This window comes from Nanorana parkeri, unplaced genomic scaffold, assembly GCF_000935625.1.
Source record: "Nanorana parkeri isolate BGI_ZX_2015 unplaced genomic scaffold, ASM93562v1 scaffold268, whole genome shotgun sequence".
Classification (NCBI taxonomy): Eukaryota; Metazoa; Chordata; class Amphibia; order Anura; family Dicroglossidae; genus Nanorana; species Nanorana parkeri.
In genome coordinates, this window is record NW_017306536.1 from 807,898 (window position 1) to 822,791 (window position 14,894).

Below are 14,894 nucleotides of genomic sequence, written 5' to 3' on the forward strand. Positions count from 1 at the left end.
CCCCCTTCACTCTCCCATATCTCTGTTTCCGTCCTTCCTGTCATTCCCTCCCTCTTTATAGTAGCTTAGAGATCTTCCACCAGGCCTCCCTCAACGGCCCCACACCCCCTAAACTTGTGGATAACCACTCCTCCCCATCTCCTGCTCTGGTTCCATGTAAAGCGTAACGCAAAGATATGCTGATAGGTTAATTGGCTCCTCTTTAAGTTGGCCCTCTATGTAAGCATGTGAGACAGGGACCTTAGATTGTAAGCTCCTTGAGGGCAGGGGCTGATGTGAATGTGCAACTATGTAAAGCGCTGCGGAAATTGTAGGGGCTATACAAATACCTGTAATAAATAAATAAAGTAAAATGTTTTCATTTTTCCACAGCTTTTTTTATACCTTTATAAACAATCACAACCAAAAGTGGTGGATCATCATGAAATGTTCTTGATAGCCACTCTGTTTTATTGTAAGCCATGAAATGAAAGCACATATTTTACTCAGCACCTGCAATATATTTTCCAGCTAAGTGAATATATTTGACCTATCGGCCTTGTGTAGTAAATGTGCCTACAATGGTATGCCCTGAACACAGCAACCACAGTACAGCTGTTATTTTCCCCAGGACAATCTAGAAAATGAAAGGAATATACTGATTGGTGGCCCTGGGGGATACCCTTTCACACTCTTAAGATACAAGATTCCTTGGTTCAATGTATGCAAAATAGCCTTCACAAATACATATGCTCTTACCGGTTTGGAGTGCCTATACTGCTGGGACTTTCTGCTGCAGGTGCAAGTTTGGGAGATGTAGATCCAGGAATTGCTTTTAAGAGGAAGTTTCTGGCTTTGTCCTTTCCAGAGTTACTCTCAGCAGCATTCGGTGTTACATTAACTACTGTAGACCTGCCGGGCCCATTAGACACAGATAATTTAGGAGAATCCCTGCCAGTCTGAGATTGGTTTACTGTTGGCTCGGTAACAGGTCTGGATTGAAAGAACTTCTCACGGGCTTCCTTGTTTTTTGCAGTAGAGGAAAGCCAAGGTTTTGCAGATGTGTTTTCATCCTCTTTTCCCACTGATGACGGCCACCTTTCAGACAGTGAAGAAACTGTTATGACCTGATTATCTGGGGTGCCATATTGTTTGGTTTGCCCACTTTGTCCTGATTCTCTTTGTGACCAGCTGCTCTGTGTTGAAGAATTATCTGATTTTCCTTTTCCAGTCTGTTGTGAATTACCAGAAGGACTAAATATACTTGAAACTGTCCTAACCTGGTTGGTGCTGAAATAGGGAGGTGAGGACTGTTCAGTCCTTCCAGAACTATTGGAAGCATTGGAGTTTGTGTTTGGGCTACCATAAAATCCAACCGCTGTTCTGTTTAAGGGTTCAGGGTTAGATGTATTGACAGAACTAGAATCATTCTTAACACCCGAGTTTGGAAAAATGGACCTAGTCTTATTACCAGGCTCCTGACCTCCATTGTTAGCATTTTTATTATTGCTTACAAAGCCAGCACCAGTCATATTGGTTGGTGTTTGACTTGTGGTGGTTTGCCAAGGTCTGCTAGTAGGAGTGCTGTTGGACTGGTTTGAAGTAGGCGTATTGCCCCTGCCTACTGAGGCTGTTGCTGGGGTGTATGGACCAGACGGGGATGCAGTGACTGTTGCTGTATTTGTGTGAGTGGCAGAATGATGATTTGTGCAGACGAGTGTTCCAGGGTGGTCTCCCAGTTTATAATTTCCAGGCTGGAGTGTCCGCGAACACTGTTTACATCTGGAAAAAAAATAGGCAAGTTCGTTGAATAAACTTTGTTCCACTAGCTTCAAGCTTTGAAAGTTGAATTATGAATTAAAAATTACAGCAAATTGTGTTTACAGGGCAGTGTGTACTGTGACATATATGCTGACAATTACAATTACATAATAGTTTTGAAAGCACCTTAACCGAAATCACAAGCATCAAGGGAGTTGTAAGGTGGCCCTACTTTCTATTTTACTGGCTGTGCATTACCTTCCTAAGTTACATAAAGTGAAGAAGGGGAACGCAGTGCTGTACAGCAGTTATGCTTTACAGCTCCTCTCTCACAGTTTAAGCCCTTGTGAGCAAGGGATTCTGTTCTCAGCAGAACTGCCCAAACAAGTCAATGGGAATACAAAGGCACCCTAAATGAGCTTAGAAAGAAGTCAGAAGCCCTAGTGAAAATACTCATAAGGATCTTAAACTTAAGTCAAATGCAAGCTGAATGAACCTAAAAGCAAACTGAACACACATTCTTAAAATGCCCTTAAGAGGCCCGAAGACATGAGATGTCAGTTGCCCTAAATTATGACTGCAAGAGGCACTGGAACCTGCTGGCAGCCTTAACAAAAAATGTTCCAATTACTAATGTTTCTTCCTGATAAGCCAGATTTATTCTTCTTTTCTTAAATCCCTGTACCCTCCCCAATGACAAAAAACATATGGAGCACTCTGAAAATTGCCTTTGAGGATGATTACATGACAGTGATGACCACTGTTGCATGCCTATGACCAACTAAAATTTTATTTAAAGCCAAACCATTTTTTTACATTTTGGATAGAGTAAGGAAGGGTTACCAACCCTGTCTGATTTGTATTGTTGTCTGTGCCCCCTTTGGGGGAGATTCCCCCCCCCCCCTATTTGTAGTAATGACTATTGTCATGGGTGCTGAAAGTGACAGATTTCCTCTCACTTTGTGATGTGTCTACATAACATATAGTGAAGGGAAATCTCCATAATGGGACAGGCAGGGCACAAAATAAAACCTCACAAGGATTTTAACCCTTCCTTACTATGCCTAAAGTAAAAAATAAATAAACTGGCTTTAGATAAGTGTGGTAAGTGTTCTAATAATCACAAACTTTAAATTTACTAACCCCATCATGTATACCCTAAACCCAAACAAGAAAACCACAGTGGAAAGACATCTAGATCATGCCTTATTCTTAAGACCTACCTGAAGCAGTTTCTGTGGTACAGTTTGCCGTCCGCCATGTGTCTCTGGACCAAGTGTACATGTTTACCACAGATGAGGCAGTTGTTGCTTACTTCACTGTTTACGTTTATTTCCCTGATGCCCTAAAAAAGAGAAAAAAGTTTTTTTGAATTGTAGCACAGAACTCAGAAATGATTGTTTGAAACAGAAAATGCTTGAGTGTTCATAATGCAACACATTGCGAGAGTGTGACTATTCTAACTTGCATAAATGAACAGGAAGAACTTTGCAAGTTGATTATAAAAGACTGACGGATAAACTGTGGCTATGGTACAAGTGGAGTTGTTCATGACCAGCAGCATTGAAGAATTTCGGTGCAGACTTTATGCTTTTCTTAGTAGAAAGGTCTTCTGATCCAAGGAACCAGAACCTACTGGACGCTGGCCTTACACATCACAATGCTGTTGTTTCGATACAATAGTGCTTTCAATTGGAGTCATTTTTATCATTATGTGCCGTCAAGTCAAGAAGGGCCTGTCTTCTATTTGGGTCTTCATGCTTCTAAATTACATAATTTCTATGACTGTATACAGCAACCTTATTGCTGGTCATCCTATCCTTCTTTTCTTTCACCATTTCTAACGATAATTGTCTTTCCCAGCGAGTTGGTTCTTCTAATATTTTCAGTGTAAGAGCACTTTAGTCATCAGGGCTTCTAGTGAAAGGTTGAGCTTGATTTGTTGACAAAACCATTTGTTAGTTTTCCTTGCTGTCTTACAATTCTTCAATCCACACCAAAGTTTTTCCTATCTTGCTTCTTCCTGGTCCAGCTTCAACATCCATAGAGAGTGACAGTAAATACCACAGCCTTGCCAATTCTGCTCTGACAAATCAGGATCTTTTAGGCCTTTTATCTTTTTCTTCCAAGTGGAAGTGTTGTATTTCTTGCCTGCTGGATCCATTGTTGTTAATTGATCCAAAGATGCAGTAGATGTCTACTACTTCTATACAGTAACTTCACCATCATCTCATAAGTTAGCAATCCTCCATCACACTTTCTTGATATTTAACTGGAGAACAATTTTTCACTTTGTTCATTTGTTGTTGTTTTTTTGAGCCACTCGAGCTCTTCTACCTTTTCAGCTATAAGAACAGCATCAGCAGCATATAAAAAATGGTTGTTTCTTCCACCAATCTTGAATACAGATATAATGATTATTGCAAGAGCATTTAGCCATGCCTAACGCCTTTGCTGATCAAGAAACAGTCTTCTGTAGATGATCATATCTTCCCAAAATGAAATGATCATTTCATTCTTGGATCATTTTCATCATAAAGGCAGAATCCGTCCAAGTTCAGCCAAATTGATCTTTTCTTTGTTGTGTTGCACAATTGAAACAATGGATTCTGTGATCGGTCATATGTTTATTGTTACCTGTATACCTGGAATACTAAGGCAAAGATATTCCTAAGAAGCATAGTGCTACTATCATATCAGGAAAAAAAAATACAGTGTTAATCATGATAACACAAAATGGCTGCTAATAAACAGGGTGCCCCAAAAAGTTAATTTTTCTTAAAGGTTTTCTGCTACATTTTCTCTATAGTCTCTATTATCCTAAATCAAATTAATGCATCAATAATGCAGAAACTTTAGCGTTTGAGTGATAGCCATTATTGGCTAACTTAAGTTACTAAAGATACAGGATGCACAGATCCCGGTTTTTTGGTATCGAGTACCGATATTTTTTCTTCGGTACTCGCCAATACCGAGTACTGCTGCCATGTGCCCAGATTATCAGTAAGTTGGGCAGCAGGCCATGACCTGCCTCCCGGCTTTCTGATTGGCTAGGAAGCCGGCGTCCCTTGTTGCTAGGTAGCGTGGCTTCCTGGCCAATTAGGAAGTTGAGATGCGAGCCATGGCGTGCCGCCCGGCTTCCTGATTGGTTAGGAAGCAAGGCTGCTTACCAACAATTGAATCTGGCTTCCTAGCCAATCAGGAAGTCGGGCGGCACGTCATGACCTGGCTCCCGGCTTCCTGATTGGCTAGGAAGCTAGATTAAACTGTTCCTAGGCAGCCTGGCTTCCTAACCATTCAGGAAGCCAAAAGGCAGGTCATATAACACCACCCGGCTTCCTAATTGGAAAGGAAGCCGACTCCATGCTCCTTCCGCGCTTGCGGTCAGAGGGAGATCTCCCTCTGACCTTAGGGCCGGCTTCCTAGGCAATTAGGAAGCTGGGAGTCAGGTCATGACGTGCCACACGGCTTCCTGATTGGCTTCAGAGGGAGATCTCCCTCTGACCGGAAGTTGTGGTATCGGAGCAGTTGGGCAAGTACGAGTACCCGCCCAAATACTCGGTATTGGCACCAATACCGATACTAGTGTCGGTGCATCCCTATTAAAGATGCAAGCTTTCAAGATGCCTTATATCCCTTAAAGCCTTATTCTAAAAAGATAAACCTATTTGTAACAAATGCATATTCTGTGTTTGTCAAATTTGTATACAGGTGGGTAACAGATTATACTAATATGTGCATATGCACAAGTAATCGTTCATTGTTAAACCTTTCTATTTAAAAAAATCTATATAAAGAATGTATTTAAAAAATAAACAGGATGTCTGCAGTAGTATTGCAAACCTGCATCATATGCTGAATGTCTCACTAAGAAATGGATATTAAGGAATATGCTATGCTTACAGATCTGACTGGAGGGTTTTCAGTGACTGCTGTCATGGGTCGCTGTGCTGCGGGTTGTAGGCCACTAGGAACGTGATTGGTTATCTTCTTTCCTGCTGGCTCTTCAGTGGTTTCTGGTGGAGGACGTTTCACAGCCCCTATGCCTCCAACTGGAAGAGAAGATCAATTAAGTTAAAACACTGGAAAGCAAAAAAACAAAATAATTTCATGATATCCTGTCACCAACTTCACAAAAGCACAGAAAAATCAAGTTTAAAAAAAACAAAAACTGACTTGCAATGTTTTTCCTTTCCATATTTGTTTTATTTACAATGCAATGTGCCTTTGAACTTGCTAGAAATTTTGACTACCCCATGAGAGTCAATTCCGGAGCACAGCCTTCTTTCTCCTCACCCTATCCTCTTTTGGGAGAGTCAAATTACCGTACTCTCTATTTTGACCCAGCATCCTGACCCCTCCCCTTCTTACATAACCTTTTATCTAATTGCTAGGGGAAGAGCAAAAGGGAATACTATAGAGTAGGGGTAGGCCAGGGTCAGACTACATTTTCACTATAGTTAGGGAGGATGAACATAAGAGCTATGAGTGCGAGTCACACTTTCATACATTTTTGAAAAACTTTTGAAAAACTTTCCCCAGGCTGCTTTGATAGTAGTTTTGTTCTTGATATGTCCTTGGTTATAAACTTCATTTAATCTCTTGTGAATACTTTACCTTATTAAAAAAAGTACCTATAGTTCTAATTGTGAATGCAATGTGCCCTTCTTTCCTCTAGCGGAGTATATAAGTCACTTATTTATGTCATGCTAGCCAGTGATCCATTAACAAAAGATAATTAAAATCAAACCACGAAGGTGTGTACTCTACAGTCTCATTAGAACATACCGTTTTTACAGCTCAGCAACATCAATGTTGTTTTATTACCCAACGGACAATTGGACAAAAAGGGACAAATTAAAAACCAAAGGGTTTTCAGACTTATTCCAACAGACATCCGTCCTAACAAGACTATGTTCATTCTTCCCCTGTGGCACGTTTAAGCCCGAAATCCAGCCAAGTTCTGTTTAAATAGTGCTTGTATTTATTGAGGAAATATTTGACTTCCGAGAAACACACACCTTAATCCAGGGCACAAATTAGTCAGAAATCTCAAGCAAACAAATAAAAAGCCAACGGGAAAACAAGGGAGAGGAGGAAGAAAGACTATCAGTGAAATACTGCAATACTTTTTCAAGTGAAGGAGTAGCAAGAAGACACATGGGCCAACACTTCATGGACCATTATTGTTCAGTGGTAATGCCAAAGAAAGCAACAAGGCCATCTTAACTTTAACCAGTGTTGAAGATAAAAACTTAACCTGCGGACACACTAAGTGAACTGCAGACACCCAGAAGTACATTCTGTGGTCTACCCAAGTTTTCCAGATGCCCCTGATGGCAGCTCATCCAAGTTCATTGTCCTGCCATGCCTCCTCTTGCATCCCTCAATGATCACATTGGAAGAAGCGGTAGGGGCATGTCAGAAGCCTGACTTCCTATCTGAAAGTCATAATCTTGCTATTGAACACCTCAGATTTGGGGGCTCTATGAGCACCCAGGACGAAGATAAAGGGGTATGTATAAACATCCAACAAAGTCAGCTTCTGATCAGTTTCAAAAATGCGAAAGGTGACAAGGGCAGAGCAATATACAAAATAATGCAAATGTTCCTCAGCACACTTCCAAGCCATTAGGTAACTTGTTTCAATAACTCAGGTTAAAAACAGAGCTTGTTGTTGCATACATTTGCAAAAACATGTGGAAATCACACTGCCTTATCAAGGCACCTCTAAAAAAAGTTTGGTCCCTATTTTAAAACTATCTAAGTTTAAACTATGGAACATATAGAGGGGTAGGTGCAGAAACCACCCACAACCTGCTTTTCACTGAATGCCTTTGATTGACATTTAATTGTATCTTCAGCTCTTAGTAGTTGCTACAAAAAAAAGAGTTGTGACTTATTGCCAACATATTCAAAAACACTGCATAGGCCCCAACTGACCATTATTGTCAATAAAACAATGTTTAACTTTCCTTAACCAGTAGTCTCCAAAGTCTCCAAACAATGGAAACCAACTATGGCGTCTAGGTACAAATCCTTTACAGATCTGATGGAAGTGAACAGCTGCTGAACCGGTAAACCGGTCCCCTATTTTTAAAGTGTACCTAAACCCAATAAAATATTATATATTGCAACTTTGCAGCTTTCTAGTCCTTAGATTTAGTGGTTGAATTGGATTTTTTTCAGACCAAGTACATTTTCTGGAAGTGTAGAAGAAATACCTCTTGATCCTGCCAGAAAATGTGTCCTTGTAACTTTCTTTGTACCTAATTTGCAACAGGGATACAGTCAGATAAAAAAAAATCTGACAGGAAGTCTAGCCTTCCCCTACTTTACTAAATAATATATAAACTATTTCTGCTGTGATGCTGTTGGAAAGTTCCCTGTCTTCCTGTCTGATAAAACATTGTCAGCAGGCAGGGGCGTAACTAGAAATCACAGGGCCCCATAGCAAAATGTTGTATGGGGCCCTGTGATTTCTACTTACACCCCTTGAAGAGCCCACATAGCTCACCTGAGGGTGACCCTGCAGGGCCACCCTCAAGTGGGCTGGTCACACTCCTTACCTGTCCGCCTCTTCTTCCTCCGTCTTCCCTCCTCCGTCGCCGGGCCCACTCCATCCTCCATCGCCGGGCCCGCATCCTTCTCTGATGCTGACCCCCCGGCCCCGCCTCCTTCTCCCCGCCACGTCCAGCCTCCTCCACCGCCGCTGACTCTCATTGACTCAGCAGCGGCAATGGAGAAGAACGCAGCGCTGCACAGATCACGGTGATCTGAACAGCGGTGCGTTCGAACCCATAGCGACCCAGGCGGCCCGCACGGCATCAGGGGGGTGTCCTGGCCTGGGCCCCATAGCGGCCGCCTGGGTCGCTATGGATATTGTTACGCCACTTTCAGCAGGGCAGGAAGTAAGGGGAAATCTTTTTAACAGAGTCCATTAAAATGTGACAAGGGTTCTAACCCTTCCCCCTTTAAACCAAAAAAATAGTTTTGCCTTGACATACACTTTAAGCATAAACATTACAAACCCTAGCGCGTACAATGACCCATTCACATCAATCCCTGTGCCATGAAAGATTAAAATGTAGTCTCTCACCCAGTCAAACAAATACACACCTTGGCTACATGGCAGAAATCAATTAACCTTTAATGAAGACCAGAAATGGGTCCAAGCAAGAGCCAGAAAAAGATCAGTGACCAAGTACAGAAAAGGACCAAAAAAATCGAAGCTGGCCCATCATTTGGTTTTTAGGCCATTATAAAAAAAACACCAAGATATAGATCTACACTTGTGTGTACAGTAGTTTGTATAAGCAGGCATCCAGTTGTATAAAACCAAACCCATCTATAGCTTAGTTATATTTAAAAAATATATATACTTATACTGTTTTATAAAGTAGCACAAGTTCTGTCAATCTTGTGGGCTGTTCAAGAAGTCTAAACATTAAGCAAAATCAGTCTATGGATAGTTCTATCCAGCAAGCACCAAAACCATGCTAACCCGTATCCAAGTAAAGTTTAACATTGTTTACCCAAGCCTAGGTTTTATATAATCCATGCAGAGAGGTTCTGGAGACTTTTCAGAATACTGTAGGGTGGGCCTGCAGTCTGTTCAGATAGTTCATGGTTGTGCAACCTCTCTCTCTATATTAGACCTACAGATGTAAGAGCCTGAGGAAACCCTTGTTTGCATTTTCTGAAAACTGCTGTAGGATTGGGTCTGGCCACTTCTCCCAGGTCATGGCTTTCGCCGGTACAGGGATACTATAAGCAGAACAAGACACAACCTATTTGCCTAGTTAACTACAGAGTAGTTAGAGGTCTGCATGTTGGTGGTAAAAGGAACTGATGATGGCGGTTGCGACTCTGGCTACCGCAAAGGCAACAGGAAGTTGAGTGTCACCCTTTCCAAACTCCAGCTGCAATTCTACTCAAGAACGTCTGAGTCCAGGAACACGTGATTGAGTCTCACAGAGTGGTCAGCTGACTAACCCAAGTGGAGCAGTTCAGCTTCAGACTCCAAATGTGTTTTGTAAAATGTTGATATATGCTGTTCAAGCTGATATTAATTGAATCATTAAGTCTTGTGTAACATTTTTCCAGTTATAAGACTATTAAAAGTGTCATGCACATTCTTGCTTTAGAAATCAATCTGTCTGAATATGACCTTCAGGGCCTTTTAGAAAATAAAGAAGCAAGCTGCTACTGGGGCTTTGTGAGCAGGGCAGCCAACTATCCAAGATGAATGTCAGTATGAAAATAACACTGTTCTGCAGGTAGGCTGTGTTTACAAAGGTATTTTAAATGACAAATATTCATACTTGTCTAAGGTAAAAATGTAATCTACTGCTATGTTTTGGAGTGTGGGCCATACCAATTCCATATAAACATTGCACTGCCTAGCAAGGCATTCAGGGTCCCATGGCTGTAAGACACCAAACTTAAAAGGTGAACTATGAGGGGGGTGATTTACACTTATCCTCATAGTTAGAGCCGACCTGTGACAAAGATGCTGTCACAGGTCGGGTCTATTGATTGGGAAGTGAGCAGAAACATGCACGGATCTGCTCACTTCCCAATCGTCTCCCTGCAGTGAGCAGTGACTGACAGTCACCGCTTCCCACAGGAATTCCTCCCTCCGATCCTCCAGCGCTGAGTGGAGGGACGAACGGGGGAGGGCACAGCTGACTCTGCCTCTAGATAGGCAGAGCCAGCTGTCACTCACGCAGCTGGGCGGATCACGACAGTATTGTCAGCATCCGTCCCGGCTGTGGCGGTCTCTGTATATCGCGGGCAATAGCTCGCTATATACTGAGCTTTGGGTCACAGGAGGAGGTTAGTATATGTCCTCCAGTGACCATAAAGAAAACTATGGGGAAGAACGCTTATCCCATAGTTCTCTTTTAAGCGCAGCTTTACTGATCATTATTTACACTGCTACAAAAGTGGCTGAATCAATCTATAAAGCCAACATGACAACTGATCAGTCTGGCACACCTTGCTTGCTTGATTACTGCATGAGTCAGTGAGGGCAAATTCCTTTTATATTGTAAAAGAACACTCATTGCCGCTGTAACTACTGTCGCTTGGTGTTTATCTAATCAGTCTAGCTAGATAGGAATGTTTTACGGTTTTTCTTTTTAACATGGTGGTTATATAGGTTCAGTAAAGGCTTTCACATCCTAAGATATGTCACTTGGGTAAAGGATATGTTTATTTTCTGACATTTGGTAAGAAAGTGAACTTACCCTTTAAAAAAGAACTTAAAGATTAAAAATGACTTTTGAAATTGCAATAATATTGGGGATGCACTGAACTTTTGGCCGCAATTTGGGCAAAATTACAATAGTACCAAAACAGCGGAAAATGTGGTGCATTCCTAGCTTCTCTCCTCCCTGCTGGGCGCCGCTTTGTGTACACTCCGATCCATGCTGCTTCACTGCCTGTTCATTTATGACATAGTAAATATTTACTGCTTTACTTCTATCTGCTCACTTTATGAATGAACAGGAAGCAGCTCAGTACAGAGGCTTCCAGTCCATTCATAACTGGGTTGATAGTACATATACTATCTCCAGATTGTGAATGAACAGTAAGGCCTGGTTCACACCTAGGAGTTTTTGTGCAGTTGGAAAAGCGCTTTTAAATGCCCAACACAAGAAACCCCATTATTTTGAATGGCCCTTGTTCATACCCGGAGTAGAAAAACGTCAAATGCCCAAAAAGGTACATGAGCTTCTTTGCGCAGTTAAAGCACATTTTTGCCCCATATACTTCAATGGAAATGCCCAAAAATGCACGTTCTTCCATCCCACAATGTTTCATAGGCTGCCAGTCAAAACATGTGTCTTAATGCGCGCGCATAAAAACGTGTGTCAAAATGTGCACAGCGCGCATAAATGCGCAAACACTCTGCATGCTGCTCATGCGTGTACAAAAGGCGCAAAAACGGTGCCGCCTAGGTGTGAGCCCGGCCTAAGCCTCTGTACTGGGAGCTTCCTGTTCACTAAATGCTGGGGCTGTAGAAAATGAGATTGAAGACACTGTGTCCTCAAATTAATTTCCGATATCAGGGGTCTAGATTCCCCAAATGCCCTAGCAGTAGAGTCAGAAAATTCAATTAAAATAATTTTTAAAAGGTTGGGAAAAAAGTCAGTTTTGGTCTGACAAATTGTTTTAATTTCAATTTCATTTCGGTGCATCCCTAATTAATATATTAATATAATTCAGTGATTGGATTTACATTTTCTTTATATACATGTATAGGACGTCTTAGGAATACCTAGCATCCAATATACATGCCTAGGACGTCTTAGGAATACCTAGCATCCAATATACATGTCTAGGGCGTCTTAGGAAAACCTAGCATCCAATATACATGTCTAGGGTGTCTTAGGCATACCTAGCATCCAATATACATGTCTAGGGTGTCTTAGGAATACTTAGCATCCAATATACATGTCTAGGGTGTCTTAGGAATACCTAGCATCCAATATACATGTCTAGGTTGTCTTAGGAATACCTAGCATCCAATATACTTGCCTGGGACGTCTTAGGAATACTTAGCATCCAATATACATGCCTAGGACGTCTTAGGAATACCTAGCATCCAATATAGAGGTCTAGGGTGTCTTAGGAATACCTAGCATCCAATATAGAGGTCTAGGGTGTCTTAGGAATACCTAGCATCCAATATAGAGGTCTAGGGTGTCTTAGGAATACCTAGCATCCAATATAGAGGTCTAGGGTGTCTTAGGAATACCTAGCATCCAATATAGAGGTCTAGGGTGTCTTAGGAATACCTAGCATCCAATATAGAGGTCTAGGGTGTCTTAGGAATACCTAGCATCCAATATAGAGGTCTAGGGTGTCTTAGGAATACCTAGCATCCAATATAGAGGTCTAGGGTGTCTTAGGAATACCTAGCATCCAATATAGAGGTCTAGGGTGTCTTAGGAATACCTAGCATCCAATATAGAGGTCTAGGGTGTCTTAGGAATACCTAGCATCCAATATAGAGGTCTAGGGTGTCTTAGGAATACCTAGCATCCAATATAGAGGTCTAGGGTGTCTTAGGAATACCTAGCATCCAATATAGAGGTCTAGGGTGTCTTAGGAATACCTAGCATCCAATATAGAGGTCTAGGGTGTCTTAGGAATACCTAGCATCCAATATAGAGGTCTAGGGTGTCTTAGGAATACCTAGCATCCAATATAGAGGTCTAGGGTGTCTTAGGAATACCTAGCATCCAATATAGAGGTCTAGGGTGTCTTAGGAATACCTAGCATCCAATATAGAGGTCTAGGGTGTCTTAGGAATACCTAGCATCCAATATAGAGGTCTAGGGTGTCTTAGGAATACCTAGCATCCAATATAGAGGTCTAGGGTGTCTTAGGAATACCTAGCATCCAATATAGAGGTCTAGGGTGTCTTAGGAATACCTAGCATCCAATATAGAGGTCTAGGGTGTCTTAGGAATACCTAGCATCCAATATAGAGGTCTAGGGTGTCTTAGGAATACCTAGCATCCAATATAGAGGTCTAGGGTGTCTTAGGAATACCTAGCATCCAATATAGAGGTCTAGGGTGTCTTAGGAATACCTAGCATCCAATATAGAGGTCTAGGGTGTCTTAGGAATACCTAGCATCCAATATAGAGGTCTAGGGTGTCTTAGGAATACCTAGCATCCAATATAGAGGTCTAGGGTGTCTTAGGAATACCTAGCATCCAATATAGAGGTCTAGGGTGTCTTAGGAATACCTAGCATCCAATATAGAGGTCTAGGGTGTCTTAGGAATACCTAGCATCCAATATAGAGGTCTAGGGTGTCTTAGGAATACCTAGCATCCAATATAGAGGTCTAGGGTGTCTTAGGAATACCTAGCATCCAATATAGAGGTCTAGGGTGTCTTAGGAATACCTAGCATCCAATATAGAGGTCTAGGGTGTCTTAGGAATACCTAGCATCCAATATAGAGGTCTAGGGTGTCTTAGGAATACCTAGCATCCAATATAGAGGTCTAGGGTGTCTTAGGAATACCTAGCATCCAATATAGAGGTCTAGGGTGTCTTAGGAATACCTAGCATCCAATATAGAGGTCTAGGGTGTCTTAGGAATACCTAGCATCCAATATAGAGGTCTAGGGTGTCTTAGGAATACCTAGCATCCAATATAGAGGTCTAGGGTGTCTTAGGAATACCTAGCATCCAATATAGAGGTCTAGGGTGTCTTAGGAATACCTAGCATCCAATATAGAGGTCTAGGGTGTCTTAGGAATACCTAGCATCCAATATAGAGGTCTAGGGTGTCTTAGGAATACCTAGCATCCAATATAGAGGTCTAGGGTGTCTTAGGAATACCTAGCATCCAATATAGAGGTCTAGGGTGTCTTAGGAATACCTAGCATCCAATATAGAGGTCTAGGGTGTCTTAGGAATACCTAGCATCCAATATAGAGGTCTAGGGTGTCTTAGGAATACCTAGCATCCAATATAGAGGTCTAGGGTGTCTTAGGAATACCTAGCATCCAATATAGAGGTCTAGGGTGTCTTAGGAATACCTAGCATCCAATATAGAGGTCTAGGGTGTCTTAGGAATACCTAGCATCCAATATAGAGGTCTAGGGTGTCTTAGGAATACCTAGCATCCAATATAGAGGTCTAGGGTGTCTTAGGAATACCTAGCATCCAATATAGAGGTCTAGGGTGTCTTAGGAATACCTAGCATCCAATATAGAGGTCTAGGGTGTCTTAGGAATACCTAGCATCCAATATACATGCCTGGGACGTCTTAGGAATACCTAGCACCTAATATACATGTCTAGGACGTCTTAGGAATAAACTAGCCAGTGCTGATCTCCTCCTGAAAATGCTAGCTAATGGGTTGTCATACAGATCCTCTGTCTTTAATACATTCAAGCAGGTGAAGTCAGGACCAAATAAAAACTTTTCATTTGCATGTTTCTTCAGAGTTATCAACTGAAAATGTTTTTTAAACAGAACCTCAGCCAAAAAAAACAGATAAAAATAAATAGCCCATTAGAAGATAAAAAACAAAACCATATTTTTCTGCAATATTCACCTTCCGTCTTAGAGATTTCCCCCGCAGTACCTTTTCTGCCACTAGGTGTCCTTAGTCTAATGGCCAGC

General features: G+C 41.7%; 1 protein-coding gene across 1 annotated transcript in view; it reads right to left on the minus strand.

The window, feature by feature from the left end:
* MICALL2 (MICAL like 2) overlaps positions 1–14,894 on the minus strand; it is a 92,197-nt gene that overhangs the window by 33,511 nt on the left and 43,792 nt on the right. The window contains exons 5-7 of the mRNA XM_018557107.1: positions 5,644–5,792; positions 2,964–3,085; positions 739–1,761 (exon numbers count right to left, since the gene is read on the minus strand). Of these exons, the coding sequence (XP_018412609.1) occupies positions 739–1,761; positions 2,964–3,085; positions 5,644–5,792 (1,294 nt within the window). The remainder of the gene's footprint in view (positions 1–738; positions 1,762–2,963; positions 3,086–5,643; positions 5,793–14,894) is intronic.